The 14,238-nt window shown below is 48.1% G+C and overlaps 1 protein-coding gene and 1 long non-coding RNA gene across 5 annotated transcripts; one reads left to right on the forward strand and one right to left on the reverse strand.

The window, feature by feature from the left end:
* The first annotated feature begins 71 nt into the window (after positions 1-71).
* NPHP1 (nephrocystin 1) lies at positions 72-12,784 on the forward strand. 3 transcript variants are annotated; one of them, XM_051792839.1, is made up of 20 exons: positions 72-194; positions 281-345; positions 1,097-1,157; positions 1,572-1,708; positions 2,021-2,222; positions 2,490-2,591; positions 3,131-3,222; positions 3,494-3,533; positions 3,801-3,885; positions 4,452-4,546; positions 5,105-5,233; positions 6,078-6,152; positions 6,455-6,565; positions 7,119-7,201; positions 8,200-8,276; positions 8,519-8,618; positions 9,031-9,143; positions 10,718-10,791; positions 10,898-10,942; positions 12,302-12,784. In XM_051792839.1, the coding sequence occupies exons 1-20, from the start codon at positions 126-128 to the stop codon at positions 12,584-12,586; spliced, it is 2,040 nt and encodes a 679-aa protein (XP_051648799.1). In that variant the 5' UTR covers positions 72-125; the 3' UTR covers positions 12,587-12,784. The 3 variants fall into 3 exon arrangements, with proteins under 3 accessions (XP_051648799.1, XP_051648801.1, XP_051648802.1); XM_051792841.1 differs by having other exon boundaries at positions 12,371-12,784; XM_051792842.1 differs by lacking the exon at positions 2,490-2,591.
* On the reverse strand, positions 417-11,602 carry LOC127473348 (uncharacterized). Of its 2 annotated transcripts, XR_007905374.1 has the most exons (8): positions 10,801-11,602; positions 9,777-9,903; positions 8,399-8,613; positions 7,285-7,396; positions 4,441-4,532; positions 3,824-3,960; positions 3,300-3,410; positions 417-587 (listed from the first exon to the last, which is right to left on the reverse strand). It is a non-coding gene; the product is annotated as an uncharacterized LOC127473348 (long non-coding RNA). The 2 variants fall into 2 exon arrangements; XR_007905373.1 differs by having other exon boundaries at positions 9,777-11,602.
* Positions 12,785-14,238: the final 1,454 nt, after the last annotated feature.

Below are 14,238 nucleotides of genomic sequence, written 5' to 3' on the forward strand. Positions count from 1 at the left end.
ATCGGGTGAATCCCTGCACCCCGGGATCGGGTGAATCCCTGCATCCCGGGATGGGCGAACCCCCGCCCGCCCCGCCCCGGTCCGTCATCGGGCGGCGCCGGCCCCGCTCCCGTTGCCCGGTGACGATGTCGGAGCGGCGGGCGCGGGGGCCGCTCCAGCGGGTGCAGCGCCGGAGCCGGGAGCTGCGGGAGCAGGTACCGGGCCGGACCGGGGCTATACCGGGGGGACACGGCCCGACCCGGCCCCTGACCGCCCCCGTTTCCCCCTGTCCCCGTTCCAGGTGGATGCGCTGCGGGCGGAGAGCGCGGCCGCCACCCCCGGGCAGCGGGAGGCCCTTCGGCAGAGGTGAGGGGGGTCCCGAGTCCCATCCCAAACCCCGACCCTCGCTCCCTTGTCTTACGCTCATCCAGGAGTCGCCCGGCTCTGCTCCGTGTGTGGGAAGAGATCCCTCCGTTCCCATCACTCTGCATCAGAAGGAGCAAAGAGTTCCCTCTCCGCCTTTCCCTTCTTCTCCCGGTTGTCCAGATGTCTCCCTGCTCCTCCTTTGCAGGCTGGTTGCTGCCCAGCCCGCCGGGGCTGAGGAAAGTCTAGAGAACGCCAAGAAGGAATCTCATAAATCCATACAAATATCTCCAAGGGGTGTCAGAGGAGGGGGCCAAACTCTGTTCAGTGGTGCCCAGTGACGGGATGAGGAGCAATGGCCATAAAGTAAACCACAAATTCCACCTCAACATGAGGAACGACTTCTTTCCATGGAGGGATCAGAGCACTGGTAGAGCTGCCCAGGGAGGGTGTGGGGTCTCCTCTCTGGAGACATTCCAAACCCACCTGGACACGTGCCACCTGCCTTGGTGACCCTGCCTTGGCACTGGAGGATCTCCAGAGGTACCTTCCAACCCCAGCTACGCTGGGATTCTGCCAAATGCAAGTGGGAGGTTGCACCTCGCAGGGAATAATCAGCCAAGCTGCTGTTTGGGCTTGGAATTCTCAATCTGCCCGGACACACAGCACCTAAAATGACTCCTTTCAGTCAGCAGGGACAGTTTGGGGCAGAATTTTAAGAAAATACCATCTGTCTGTCTTGCTTTCCGTGCAGATGTATCCAGCTGAAGAAACTGGTGGAGGAGAATACAAGTGCTCTCCATGCTTTGAAAAAAGTGAGTGTGGAGATGAATTTGTTTGTGGTTTCCTCCAGAATTCACCACGGAAAGCATTTAAAGACCACCAACCTTCCATTTGAGATGCACCTCAGGACAAGAGCAGTGCCCAGCACAGCACAGTCCCTGCTTGGCTTCTCTCCAATTTATATTATTTATATCAATTTATGTTATTTTAATGCTTTGTTGTGTCCAAGTCCTGTACATAAAATGTTTTATCAGCCCAATGCATTCTTTGGAAGCAGAGAGTGCAATTCAAAATTTAATGTGGCAGAGTTTGAAAGGGCAAGGAAAATGTCACTAAAGAAGGAGCAAGAGCAGCCCAGGGAGGGGAAAGCTTGTAAGGCATGTCTGGAAAACTAAATTTATAGGGGAACTTTGATTCCTTGGGCAATTTGTTGTGTTCTTTGTCAGGCTGACGAGCCCGCACCGGTGGGGAATTACAGCCAGAGGAAGGAAGAAGAGGAGAAGCTGCTGCTAAAACTCTCCCAGCAGCTGCAGAAACTCCTCCTTGTCTTGGGTCAGGATAACGTGACAAAGTATTACAGAGTGTGAGTAGCTCAAACACACAGCCTGTGGTTTTATAGAATGGTTGGAAAGGACCCTGAAAAGCTGTTAGTTCATCCCTTTTATTATCTGAAAAATAGAAAGAAAGAAAAAGAAGTGCTTGCAAGATCAGTGATTTCTGGCTCACTGGGTGTTGGATAATGTTTGGAGGAGAGGGAGGGAGGAAGCACCGCTGGGATTTTGGAGTTTCTTCAGGGCAGAGAGCAAAACACAGGACTGAAAACGCTGTGTCTGACAGCACTTTCAAAACGTTTGGTGAAAAGGAGAATAAAAACAGTCTGATTGGTTTTGGGTAGGGATGAGGAACATCAGAAAGGTCGTCATGGAGAAGATGGAAATGAAGAAGAGGAGGAGAGTGAAGATGAAGAAAGTAGTGAGGAGGAAGACAGTGAAGAAGAAGAAGAAGATGAGGAGAAGTTGTTGGATGATCCAAACGTTAAAGAATGTGTTGCTGTTGGAAACTTTGAGGCACAGCAGGAAGGGGATCTCACATTTGAGGTAAATACTCTCTGTAAAGGGCTTTTACTGCAGATCAGTCTATATTAAGCAATAACTATAACTAAAGCCTATGGTTTTGGGAGCCACACAGTTCCTTGTGGGATCTGGGGGGAAATGGAGTTTTCTTGGAGCCCAGTGTCCTTTTGCCACCCTCTGTCGTGGCAGCGTCTGGGATCTCTGTTGTAGGAAAAAAAATCAAGGGTTTGTGGGGTTTTAATGTAAATATTTGGTTGTCTTTTGTCTCTGTCTCTCCTTCCAATGCCAAAGAAAGGTGAAATCCTGCATATCCACGACAAGAAGGTGGATGGCTGGTGGGTGGCTGAAAATTCCAAGGGGGAGAGAGGCCTCGTTCCCAGGACCTACCTTGCGGTTGGTGTGCTGCGACCTCTGTCCTATCTCACCTCTGGGCTTTCAATGATCATACAGCTGCATAAAATTGGGCACAGTGCTCATGTGGGGAGTGTGTTGTTTGGAAATAATGCCAGTTGTTTGGAAATAATGCCGGTTGTTTGGAAATAATGCCAGTTGTTTGGAAATAATGCCAGTTTTTGGGAAATAACGCCGTGTTTTTATCCAACGGGGGTGGAGATGTCCATCAAAAGCAGCATTTTTGTGCCTTGTGAGGATGTGGCCGAGAAGTTTCTTGACTATAGAAGTCATCACCTTTGTCACTGAAGATCAGCTCTGATGACTGCAAGCTGCTATGGATTAATTTGGGCTTTTTAATGATTTATCTGCAAAGTGAGTCCATGTAAATGTTGGGCAGTTTTCTGCAGCTGCAGTGATGCCTCACAGACAGAATTTCTCCTTTTCTAAGCTATTAATGTGGACTGTGGTTGGAGAGGGCACTTTTAAGGACAGAACTGGGAAGAAATCAAGCCCTCTGCCCTTTTGAATCTGAACTGCAGGTTCCCAAGAAAGAGGAAGAAAGCCAGGAGGAGAGGGAGGAACACATAGAAGTGGTGGATGAAACAGCAGATGGGACTGAAATTAAAAGAAGGTAAAAGGAGTGATGTGAAAGCAAATAAGTATAAAATTATTCTTCCTCCTCCTCAAACCTGGCAGTAGATTTCTTACCTCACAGAGGTCTTTGGTTCTTTCCAGTACAAGAGCCACGTGCTTTTTTTTTTCTCTTGAGAGGGTTTGTTGGGGAGTTCTGAGGTGTTAGATACGGTCAGGAAGCTGCTGCTGTTTGAAAACAGACCCATATTTAGTGTTTAAATTTTTGTCCACACAAGTCTATGTTCTAAAAACCCCCGTTTTTCTTCCAGGACAGACTCTCACTGGAGTGCTGTACGAGCCATCACAGAGGTGGGTGCACCTCTTACACCTCTCATAATGTTGATTATTCTGCAGATAAGCTTTGCCCTTTTACCAAACACGATGTCTCATATTACAGATTGTTCTTTTTAATTAGCATCTCTATTTTTGGGGGGGGAGTGTGGTGTTTGGTAGCAAGAAATGCCACAGAAATGCTTCAGATGAGGTGGCTCATGCACCAGATCTCTGGTTTAAACAGAGTTCTAAATTAGCTGTTGAATTATGGCAGGAACACTGATACAATTTTGGTTTTAACAGCATGACACAGTGCAGGTACTGACCACCATAGGAGCAGTTCCCACAGGATTCCGCCCATCCACGCTTTTCCAGCTCCTAGAGAAAGGTAAGGATTTCTTCTGATAGTTCCAGTGCAGGATTCTCAGGGGTCTGTGGTGAGTTCCTCACCCTGGTCACCAGCCTGTTGGAGTACAACCAGTATTGCTTAATTATAATTGGCTATATTTGACCCATCAAATACTGTATAACGGGCTTTCCCCCCCCCCCCCTTCAATTAGGTTTTAATTTATCTGTGTGAAATCCTGACAAACTTCCTCACAATTTCAAAGATTTTTCTCTTTGGAAGATCCTGTTGACGTTGGAGGAAATGATGATTTTTTTAAAATTTTATTTCAATCTTCCCTTTTCCTTGGGGAAGATGATTACACATCTCATGTTTTAGTTATCTTTTAGTTTAAAACATTTCAGCTCATTTTGTTCATTAAATGATTGTGCTCCTGGGATGAAACACTGCAGAACACTTACAAATGGTAACCAGTGCTCATAGAAAACACCTGCATAGTTTTGTTTGGTCAAATATTCAGCTGGACCTGAGTTTTGGGTGTTGTTCATTTTGTGGCACTAAAGATCATTTAAAAAAATGAAGGATTTTCAAACTCACCCTTGTTGTAGGCAATGAGTTTCGAGCGAGTTCCTACTTGCAGCCTGAGCTGACTCCATCCCAGCTGGCTTTCAAAGACCTGGTGTGGAACTCTGAAAAAAACACTGTGAGTATCACTGGTAAGGGAGCCTCGATGCCTGTGGGTTGGGGAAGTGATGGGATCTCCAGGTGGGAACTGGTGGCAGGATTTCCCATTGGTGGGTGAATGAGAGATTGCCATGTCCACCCAGACTCCTTAGGCAGGAGATGTTACCACATCCTGCTCTCCACTGGGCAAAAAGTCAGTATAAATTGTCAAGTTGGGTATCTTTTAAGAGCCATTTAAGTCTGTGGATTCCCTCCCTGTCTGGGGTGAAGCAGTGGGTGACTGGTGTGAAGTTTTAAACCACAAGCCCTGTGAAATCACAAACTGAATTTGTCTTCTTTCCTACTGGCTAACGATCATGTCTTCATCTGCACCGTTTTTGGAATATTTCTCCTGCTAGGACTTTGTCTGTCCCACTAAAACACCCGTAGCAATCTCCTCAGGGGAGAACTAAAGGCTCATGAAGGAGTTCGTGGCTGGGAGAATCCCTGCGGTGACCACCTCACTCAGTCACCAAACACAAAACCACATGGGCAGGGGGGCCCTGGAGGTTTAACCCTTCCTTGTGCTGTATTCCAGATCCATCCCAGAGCAACCAGAGTGTCCCAGGTTGTGAGTCTGTGCAGCTGCAAGATGATCCCTGTGCCAGGAGCCAACGTGCAGGTGCTGAGCAGGCACGTCCGACTCTGCCTGTTCGACGGCACGCGGGTGAGCGAGGGCTCTTTCCGTGGCAGGGGTGACCCGAGGGGCTGTGGAGCCCCCAGGATCTTTGGGTTCTCTGCTAGCCAGCTCCTCCAGTTGTCTCACTCACACAATCTGCCTCCCCAGGCTGCTCGACTCACGCTCAGATTGCTCTGGTTTGAGCCCATCCACCCAGAAAAACAGTTCTGAATGGGTTTAATGAGCAAACAGGACAGGCTGCACTGACAGGCACCAGGCATGGCCAAACTTGCACACTTACCCTGTGTCCCACCCTTGTTACTCCACAGAGCACCTCCATCCCTCCCTTTTTCTGCCTTGGTTTCTCCCCATTACTACTTCCATTCCACAGTAAGCCAGGGGCAGTCCCAAAGTGCCCTTCCCCTGCCCTCTCCTCCCCTGGGCAGTGTGAGGTGCCCCAGGGAGCTGCTCCTGACTCACAGTGACAGTCACACCCTGCCCCTGGGGCTGAGGGCTGGGCTGGGCTGCCCTGGGAGGGGCTGGGGCAGGAGTTTCTCTGAGCCCATAATTTCGGTCCCCCCAGCTGCCCTTGTGCCTCGTGGCTCGTTGGTGTCTGTGGGGATGAGTGGGGTTGGGCTGATCTCTCTCCTGGGGTGGGCCTGGGAGTAGCTGGGTCAGGGTCAGGGTCAGATTCCCCCCTGCCCTCAGTCCTCTGCCCCTTTTTGTGTTATGTGCAGAGCAGCTTTTTATACCCACATCCAGCAGTTTTCTTCCAGTTGTCTTTGCTTTGTGCATTGTTGGATTAACCTGGGATAATCTGCACTTTGTTACAGCAGCAGAGCTTTCCAGAAAAACTTTGCCTTAGCTTTTTCCCCCCCACTGTCATGTTTAGGTGCTGAGTAACATCCACACGGTGAGAGCCACGTGGCTGCCTAAAAATCCTCAGACATGGACCTTTTCTCCAAGGGTAGGTGACATAGCTACTGAATAACTAGTTATTTAAGCTTCTTGCTTGTCACTAAGAAGTCTCTTTCTTTTTAGTGTGCTAAAACTCTATGGAGTTTCAGTGTGCTCCACAGCTGTGCTCCATGGAAAGAAAAAAGAATAAGGTTTAGACTGAAACTGGTTCTCTTCTCATTTTTATCTGCAGTGGGATTGGGTCTGAGGTCTCGTGTGAGTGAGGGATGTGCTTGATGGCCTTTAAAAATGAAGATTTGTTTCAAATAGTTACATTAACTTCTTTGTTTCCCCTCCCTCTCTCTGTCTCAGGTGATGGGCCTCTTACCCAGCTTGCTGGATGGTGACTGTTTTGTCAGGTCCAACTCTCTGTCATCAGACATTGGGATATTGTTTGAGCTTGGCATCACTTACACGTGCAACGTGAGTGTGTGAAGGTGCAGCATAAATCCCTCCAAGTGCAGGTTTTTGGAGGGATTCTATGGGCAGACAATGCCCCTAACTAGAGAATAAAAGCTTTCTGACTAATGGCCATGAGCAGACCTGTGGTTACACTGAAAAAACTTGTTCCAAACACCCCCTGTCGTGGCATCACGAAGGACCAGTTCTCTCTTCACTCCTGCAGGTTTTCTCTCCCTGTGATTTGTTTCAGACTGATGGGCTGTACAGTTTGGAAACTAAAATTTTAACTGTTCCAACAGCATGAATGAACAGTGGTTTCTAACTCCAGTTTGCCCAGATGCAGCCTGTCCATCTGGGATGGGTGTGCTGCTGAGAAGTACGACAGGTTCTAGCACAAGAGATGGCAAAGGCCAGAAAAACTACCCTAAGGGAAGGCAGGTTGTGATTTTCAACACACAGGGGTGAAAGAGGAAAAGGGGAGGGGGGTCACCACAACGATTTTGATGGGGTGATTATAATTAACTGTGCTTTGCTCAGCTGCTCAAAGCATTTATGCTTCTCTTTTTTTTCCTAGTCAACAGGTGTAAGGGGAGAGCTGAGCTGTGGCTGGGCATTCCTGAAGCTTTTCACTTCTAATGGGATCCCCGTCCCTTCCAAGTGAGTTTGACACGTTTTCCTGCTCTCTCTGTCCTCACATCCCCATGTACATACACCTGTTTTACACTGTGAGTAAAGCTCACCTCCCATACTGCTCATCCAGACCAGTCCTCTGGGATTCTGCCTCTTCTTTGTGTGTGCACTTTGCTGCTTATCCCTTTCCCAGGTAAAAATTTGGAGACTGGTTTCCAAGACCTGGAATCAGATGAGAGTTGTTGTGAGTGAATCTCTCTTGGAGAGTGTGGAGAGTCTTGTATTTTGCAGCTGAGTTATGATTAGTTTCTGGGCCCACTGATCTAAAAGAATAATAAAGTGTATAACTTTCTATTTTGTTAAGTGTAGAAAAGCTTTCTGTCTATTTACAGAAATGATTCATCATAGCTTAGACTTGCAAGACTTGTTTTTTTAGCAAATATTGGTATATATATATATATATATATTCTGAATTTATCTGAATCACAGGGCAAAAAAAATACCCACTGTTCTCTAAGTCTCTAAATCTCTTCTAAATCCCATTTCTAATTTTGTTTTACTATTTCATTAAGTTAAACGTGGTATCTACACATTAAATTTCATGCTTGCTTCGAGAGAACTGAGATTACATTATTCTTTAAGGAATTTTACATATGGAAGATCTAAAACATTGCAGTGATGACTCCTCAAAAACATTTCAGTGAAACAGCTGCTAAATTTCATACAAGAAAAATATTGGAGCTGTGGAAAAGAAACAATGCTGCTGGTTGCTTTTAAAATAATTAACTTCCCAGTACAAGAAATTCCCCAAATAATTCACTTCCCAGTATAAGACAGGTTTCAAATTTATCACCTGGGGTTTGGCTGCTTAGCTGGGTGCAGTCACTGCATCCAAAACACTGCTTATAACATGGAGGGGTGTGTCAGGTTTTGAGAGAGCGGGTTTTCCTTTCTCAGAAAGTGGTTGGGCTGTTCTCTCATGTCCTTAAATATTTTCTTTTAACTGTGCTGCTCTTTTCTGACAGGATGTACGAGCTGCTGCTGAGTGGTGGGACTCCCTACGAGAGAGGTGTCGAGGTGGACCCTTCAATATCAAGAAGAGGTGTGTGGTTTCTCCTAAATGTGATTTAAATAAAACGCCGTGGCAAATGCTGTGCCTCTTTTACAACAGCCTGCTTTGGGTCGGTGTGTTCTCATTTTGCATTGATTTCATGATTCCTTTACCTGCACTTCCCTTGGCTGTGGAGTGCTGGGTGGCAAAGAGTTCCCATGAGGCTGTTGGGATGTAATTCTGGCCGTTCTTTCCACCTGGCTGATTCCATTCCCGGGGGTTTGTTCCCGCAGCAGCTGGTGGGGTTTTCCATCAGTTCCTGGCACTCAGGAAACAGCCTGTGCTGCTGGTGAAGCTGAGGTCACCGAGTGTGCAGTCCAGAGATGTCCTGAAGTAAGTACAAGAGACATCCTGAAGTAAGTACAAAGCGAGAAAGAATTCCAGACAGCCCGGGATGGTCCCAGAGATCAGCGTTCCCCTCCCACGGAACACTGGCTGCGGAAAAACCCGAGGCTCGTGTCACCTGCATGTTGTACTCCATGTCTTGGAGTTATTTTGGAGATGCTTGGGGTTATTTTGTTGGAAATAAAGTCTTAATTTAAGTTTAGATAAGATGGAAAACTGCAACAGCAGGAGTTGGGCCCTTGGAGCTGGATCTGTGTCTGGAAGCGGTGATGGATTCATGGTGATGCCATGAATAAACAACCTCCATGGAGCTGTCCTTTCCCTCAGGTTTTGGTGGATGATGCTCTGTAGGAGCAGTTCTCAATAATGTCTCAACTGCTGTTCTTTGTTTGCCCAACAGTTTTCTGCCAGAAACGTTAATTGGGAGCACGAGCTACGTCCATCTCTTGGCGTTTTATCGGCAAATCCTCGGAGACGCCCTCCTGAGGGACAGGACGAGCATGCAGAGCACAGGTGAGAGCCAAAGAAAGCTCAGGTTCTTCCAGAGAATCACCCTCTCTGTTCATCTCTCCGAGGTGTTTCTGTCATTGAGGTAAATCATCCTCTTTATTTTTATTTTTTAATTACTATTTACTCACTGACTAATGCAGGGAGAGACAGAAGTGGAAGAGTTCTGGCTTTAGAACTCAGGGGCTTGCCCTGATTTTGCAACTCTGTACCTTATTCAACAAAACTAATAACAGTTTATAGCCTTCCCCATTTTAAAATCCATTTGAAATATGGAAAATTTACATTTCTTAACTGTACTACAGGTGAATTTATACTGGTACCAAAAGTGATTTTCTTGTGTTTTCTCCCATCTCGTCTCCAGACTGAATTATGAATCATCTGTTCCTATGCAAATAAATTCCCTTGTGCAGTTGCTGACATTTTTAACTTAGAATCTTTATCATACTTAAGCACCTGAATCACAGTTTCATCTGTCAGAGGTGCTTAACTCCCTTCCTGATTTTCTTCAGCTTTAACATACATCCTGCCTGTACTGATTTCAGTAGGTGAAAATAAATTAATGCTTTAATTAATAAACTCACAGAGAGAAACCGAAGTGCTTAGTTTTAAAGACGAGGTGAGAACTGCCACACTTACCTGATTTGATCTTCATAACTTGGCACAGCAGATCAGGCTCTCCTGGGATTAAATTGCACCCCTTTGGATCCAGACCTCATTTGAAATGACTGAAAGGTGTTTCAGAAGTTCTCCTGGCTGTGTGTCACTAAGGAAGATTTCTGTTATTACAAAATCACCCATCACTTCAGAAACAGGCAGTTTAAAATGCCTGCTCTGTCTCACAGGAGGCATCAGTTCTGGCCTGCAGCCTTTAAATGTTTTGGTTCAGTAAAACCTTCGTGTTTACTAAACTTTCCATCAGCTTCAAGAGGAAGAAACGACAGTGTATATTAAATATTTGAACTCACGAGAGAAAGGAAAGACTTCAACCAAAATTCTGCCCTCTGTCACTTGTAATCTTATCCACAATCTCATCAATGAAGATAAGGACAGGAGCAGAGCACTTTCTTTAGGAGAGGCAGCCCAAAAAGCACCAGGACCCCTGTGCAGTGGGATTTACCCCACTTGGTAAATTCTCTGTGCCACTTGGTACCTGCTTCTCTTAAAATGCCACACAAGACAGGCCAGGTCGAGGTAGAACCCAAGTGTGTTTATCCATAACATCCCAACCAAGCAGCACAGTTGCAGCTGTGTGTAAAAAAAAAGGCAGGTGCAGGAATGAAGGAAAACCCCTCAGGCAGGTAAATGAGGAATATTTAAAAGGAATATATGCTTGCTGGTGCTCCCAGTAAACCAGGAGCTGGTTTTTGTGTGTCTGCTCTCCTGGTGTGTCTCCCAGCCACTGAGAGCTGGCTACAGTCAGAGAACTCAGTTGTTAGGGAGCTCTCCTGCCTTCCCTGCCCTCAGGAGAACTGTTACAGCTCATTTTCCCTTTGGAATAATCCGAGGGGAAGGGATGTGCTGAGTACCCGGATGTGCTCTGTACTTAGCCTTGTGAATGTGCTTGTTTTCTGTTTCAGATTTAATCTGTAATCCTATTTTAGCAACTTTCCCTCAGCTCGTGGATCAGCCAGACCTGATGGATGCGCTTCGGGTACGTTACCTTGTCAGGATTTCCAGACAAAATTTGAGGGTGTTTTTGTCCTGTGAAAAGATAAAGTTCTCCACAGCCTTTGTCTGATTTTACGTTTCATTTTTAGAGTGCTTGGGCAGACAGAGAAAGAACGCTGAAGAGAACTGAGAAGGTAACAAACTATTGGTTTTTCTTTCCATGTATTCAGTGGAGTCTGAACTAGCTGCTCCCTGTCAGTGTTATTGCTGCTCAGCTTTTCCTCTCACTTACCTAAAAAATACAGACATGTTAAATAGAGTTCTTAACACTTCTTACTCTGATTTATAACAGTAAACCAGGAGGAGGAGGATAATTAAATTAACTTGTAACTGTTTGTCTCAGTGTTGTTGGGGGAGAACCTGTTACTTCCATGGATACAAAAGAGGCTGTGCATGCCCACAAAATCATCTGCCTTCCTCCAACCTCTAAGCTCAGGTCTGCCTGGGAAAAGGCCCCCCGATTCCTCCCATCTCCCCACCCCAGACAGTTTTAATCCCATGTTTTGGTGTGGAGGCAGCTGGAGAACTGACCCGGCTGTCACCAGGCTCGCCCTCACCCTGCCCTACCTCCTGTCCTCTGCCCGGAGAGCAGCTGCAGGGAACTCCATGGGGAAACCACTGGCTCTCCATCCAGGACTTCCTGGGAGCAGCAGTGGGATGTTTCCTTCCCCGTGCACAAGGATTGCTCCCTGTTTACACAAACCCTTGAGTCAGAATGGCTTTTTCAGGGCCATTCATCCAAAAGGAGAGGGGAGCTGCTCACGGAATCGGTGACTCCCCGGGATCCCAGAACCATCCAGTTTTACCTGACTGGCATGTGCCCCTCCCAGGGCAGGACTGCTGCCTGCAGGGTGCTCACCCCTCATGGCTCTGTGACTCTGAGCTGCCACATCTCCCGCTGAGCCGTGAAGTGCTCGATGCCGGGCACGGCCCTCGCAGCTCTGGAACGCTCCGTGCTCCAGGAGTTTTCCTGCTGGCAGCAGTCAGGATCCTTCCTGTGTGTTTGATAATTGACCAGGCTGATCCTTAAGTCTCTGGGTTTTCCAGACTGGCCTCTACAGGGGAACACATAATTCTCACCTTGGAGCACCCAGGGGCAGCCTCACCTCCTGCTCCGAGGAGCGCGGGATCAGAGCTCCTGGTTCTCCTTCTCTCCACCTCAGGAAAATGAGCAGAGTTTCATCCTCCCAGGGCAGGGAGGATGTGGCACTAGTTTTAAGAAGGAATATAAATACCCCACAAGCAAATCTCAGTGCCTGTGGTTTGTGGGAGCACTGGCAGGGCTTTGGAGAGCAGATTTGTTGATCTATGGTTTGTATTCTTTAGGCTTATCCAAGACAATGGATATTTGTTTAGGAAGGTCAAATCTCTTCCCATTGTTATCCTGGTACTGGGGGTTACTTGTTTGGTTGGGTCTTCTCCCTGTGCACAATCCTTTGGAGAAGTGCTTGGCAGCACCACGAGTTTGCACTAAAGTATTTTCTTCCCTGCAGAGAGATCAAGAATTCCTGAAGTCTGTGTTTGTCCTGGTGTACCACGACTCTGTCTTCCCTCTCCTCCAGTCCACGTTCCTCCCCAGCTACAAGTGGGCTGAGGAAGAGGCAGAAATGTCCCGCTGGAAGGCGATCCATGACTTCTTGAGGAAGAGCCGGGAGAACGACGGCGCTCTGCAGTACCTGCTGTCCTCAGAAACCACCCACAAAGCCTTTGACATCTCAGAGCTGGCTTATGATTTCTTAGGAGAAGTGAGGAAAAATCCTGGAGAATTAATGGATTAAAGAACAATTCAGGCTCTCTAAGGACGGGGTGACAACACAAATAAATTCTTACCAAAGGGACCGTACTATTGAATCGTAATGAGTATTTTAACAAATTTACGTTTTGGGAGAGACTGGAATTATTTTATCAGTGTAACTTCAATTTTTGACAAACGTTGGACAAGGCTCTGCTTGTAGTCTGTCACTACCTGTTGTAGCCACTTCAAGTGCCGTATTTTGCTGAAGCTGAGGCTCCACTTCTCAGCACTTTCCTCCTCTAGTGCAGCTTCTTCCAATTAATTCCCAGTGTTGTTTTAATCAGGGTGAACAAAAGGCCCTTTGTCCCTGTCCCCCAGCAGGCTGGGAGCAGGGAAGGGGAACAGCAGAGATCCTTAAGAATGCTGCTGAGCAAGGGCAGCCAGGTGAGGGGAAAAAATCCTCTCTTGCCCAACCCGTGGACAGCACGTTCCTCCATTTTTAGACTGTTTGTCTGCTTTTCTCCCCCACTCAGGAGAAGGCTGGGCCATTCACAGGAATGTGCCTGACCTAACACACCTAACAGCTGGTGGGAATTCAGGGCACTGGCTCCCCTGGGATGGCTCCCTCCGTGCTGACCCCTGTGCCAGCTGCTTTTCCCCGAGCGCCTTGTGACCGCAGTCTCCGTGTGCTGCCTCTTCCCAGGGGGAAGTTACTAATCCGGTTTCCCTTTAGTGCTGGAGCATCTGGATGCTTCCTGCAGCGTGATGGGGACATTGCCACTGTGTCTGATGGACTTCAGCCCAGGCCAGGCAGTTTTGCCAGGTGGGAAATGATTTAAGACAAGATCTTTTCAAGCATAGTGCACAGAGCCCCAGAGCAGCTCCCACGGGAGCACCTGTGCCCTGGAGCCTCCAGAAATGCCACAGAGCGCTTCCCCTGGCCTAGGAAGGGCTCAGACAGGAAACATGGATTTGATCTTTGGTCTGTGTCACACAAGGCTTGGCAGTTCCTGGGGCATCACCTGACTCTCCTAACACAGATGGGATATCTTACCGGGACAGTGTCCTCCTGCTGGAGCACATTGCCCCAGTTAGTGAGGTGATTCTGTCCCCTCTGGGTCACCTTCAGCCTTCCATCCCATCAGCTACTGGGGAGTTCTGGGGCCAGGCAGAGTCTGCTGGATGAAGCAGCGAGTGCCTCCCGAATCCAAAGTGCATCCATCAGGATGCAGAAATCCCAGCAACTCTCTCTCAAACCTTTCAGGGCACTTGGGAGCACAGGGGCAAACCCTCCCGGCTTGTTCCAGAGTGTTGCCTGTCGAAATCATCTGCCAGCCACTTCTGGAAGGCTGGATGTGCCTGCAGGGCGTGGAGGGGTCTGATGTGAACACAGAGCAGAAACCTGAACAGAAAGGGGAGGAGGCAACAACACTGGAAGGGAAAATATTTCAGGCTTGGAAGCGTGCCAAGGACAGCAACTGTTTGCAGGAAACATTTCTGCCCCGGTGTGTAGGAAGTTTTCTCCTCTCCCCTCTGGGTAATGACCTTGAACCGACTGTGTGGCAGGGCCGGGGTCCCGCTGCCCTCCCAGCCCTGGCAGAGGGGCGTGTGGAGCCGCAGTGCCGGGCGGGTGCCGAGGGCTCCCGGGCCGGCGCAGTGCCAGCCTGGGCTGGTTCCTGTGATTACGTCCCGCGG

Source organism: Manacus candei, unplaced genomic scaffold (assembly GCF_025592945.1).
Source record: "Manacus candei isolate 608988 ecotype Guabito, Panama unplaced genomic scaffold, ASM2559294v1 h1tg000035l, whole genome shotgun sequence".
NCBI lineage: Eukaryota > Metazoa > Chordata > Aves > Passeriformes > Pipridae > Manacus > Manacus candei.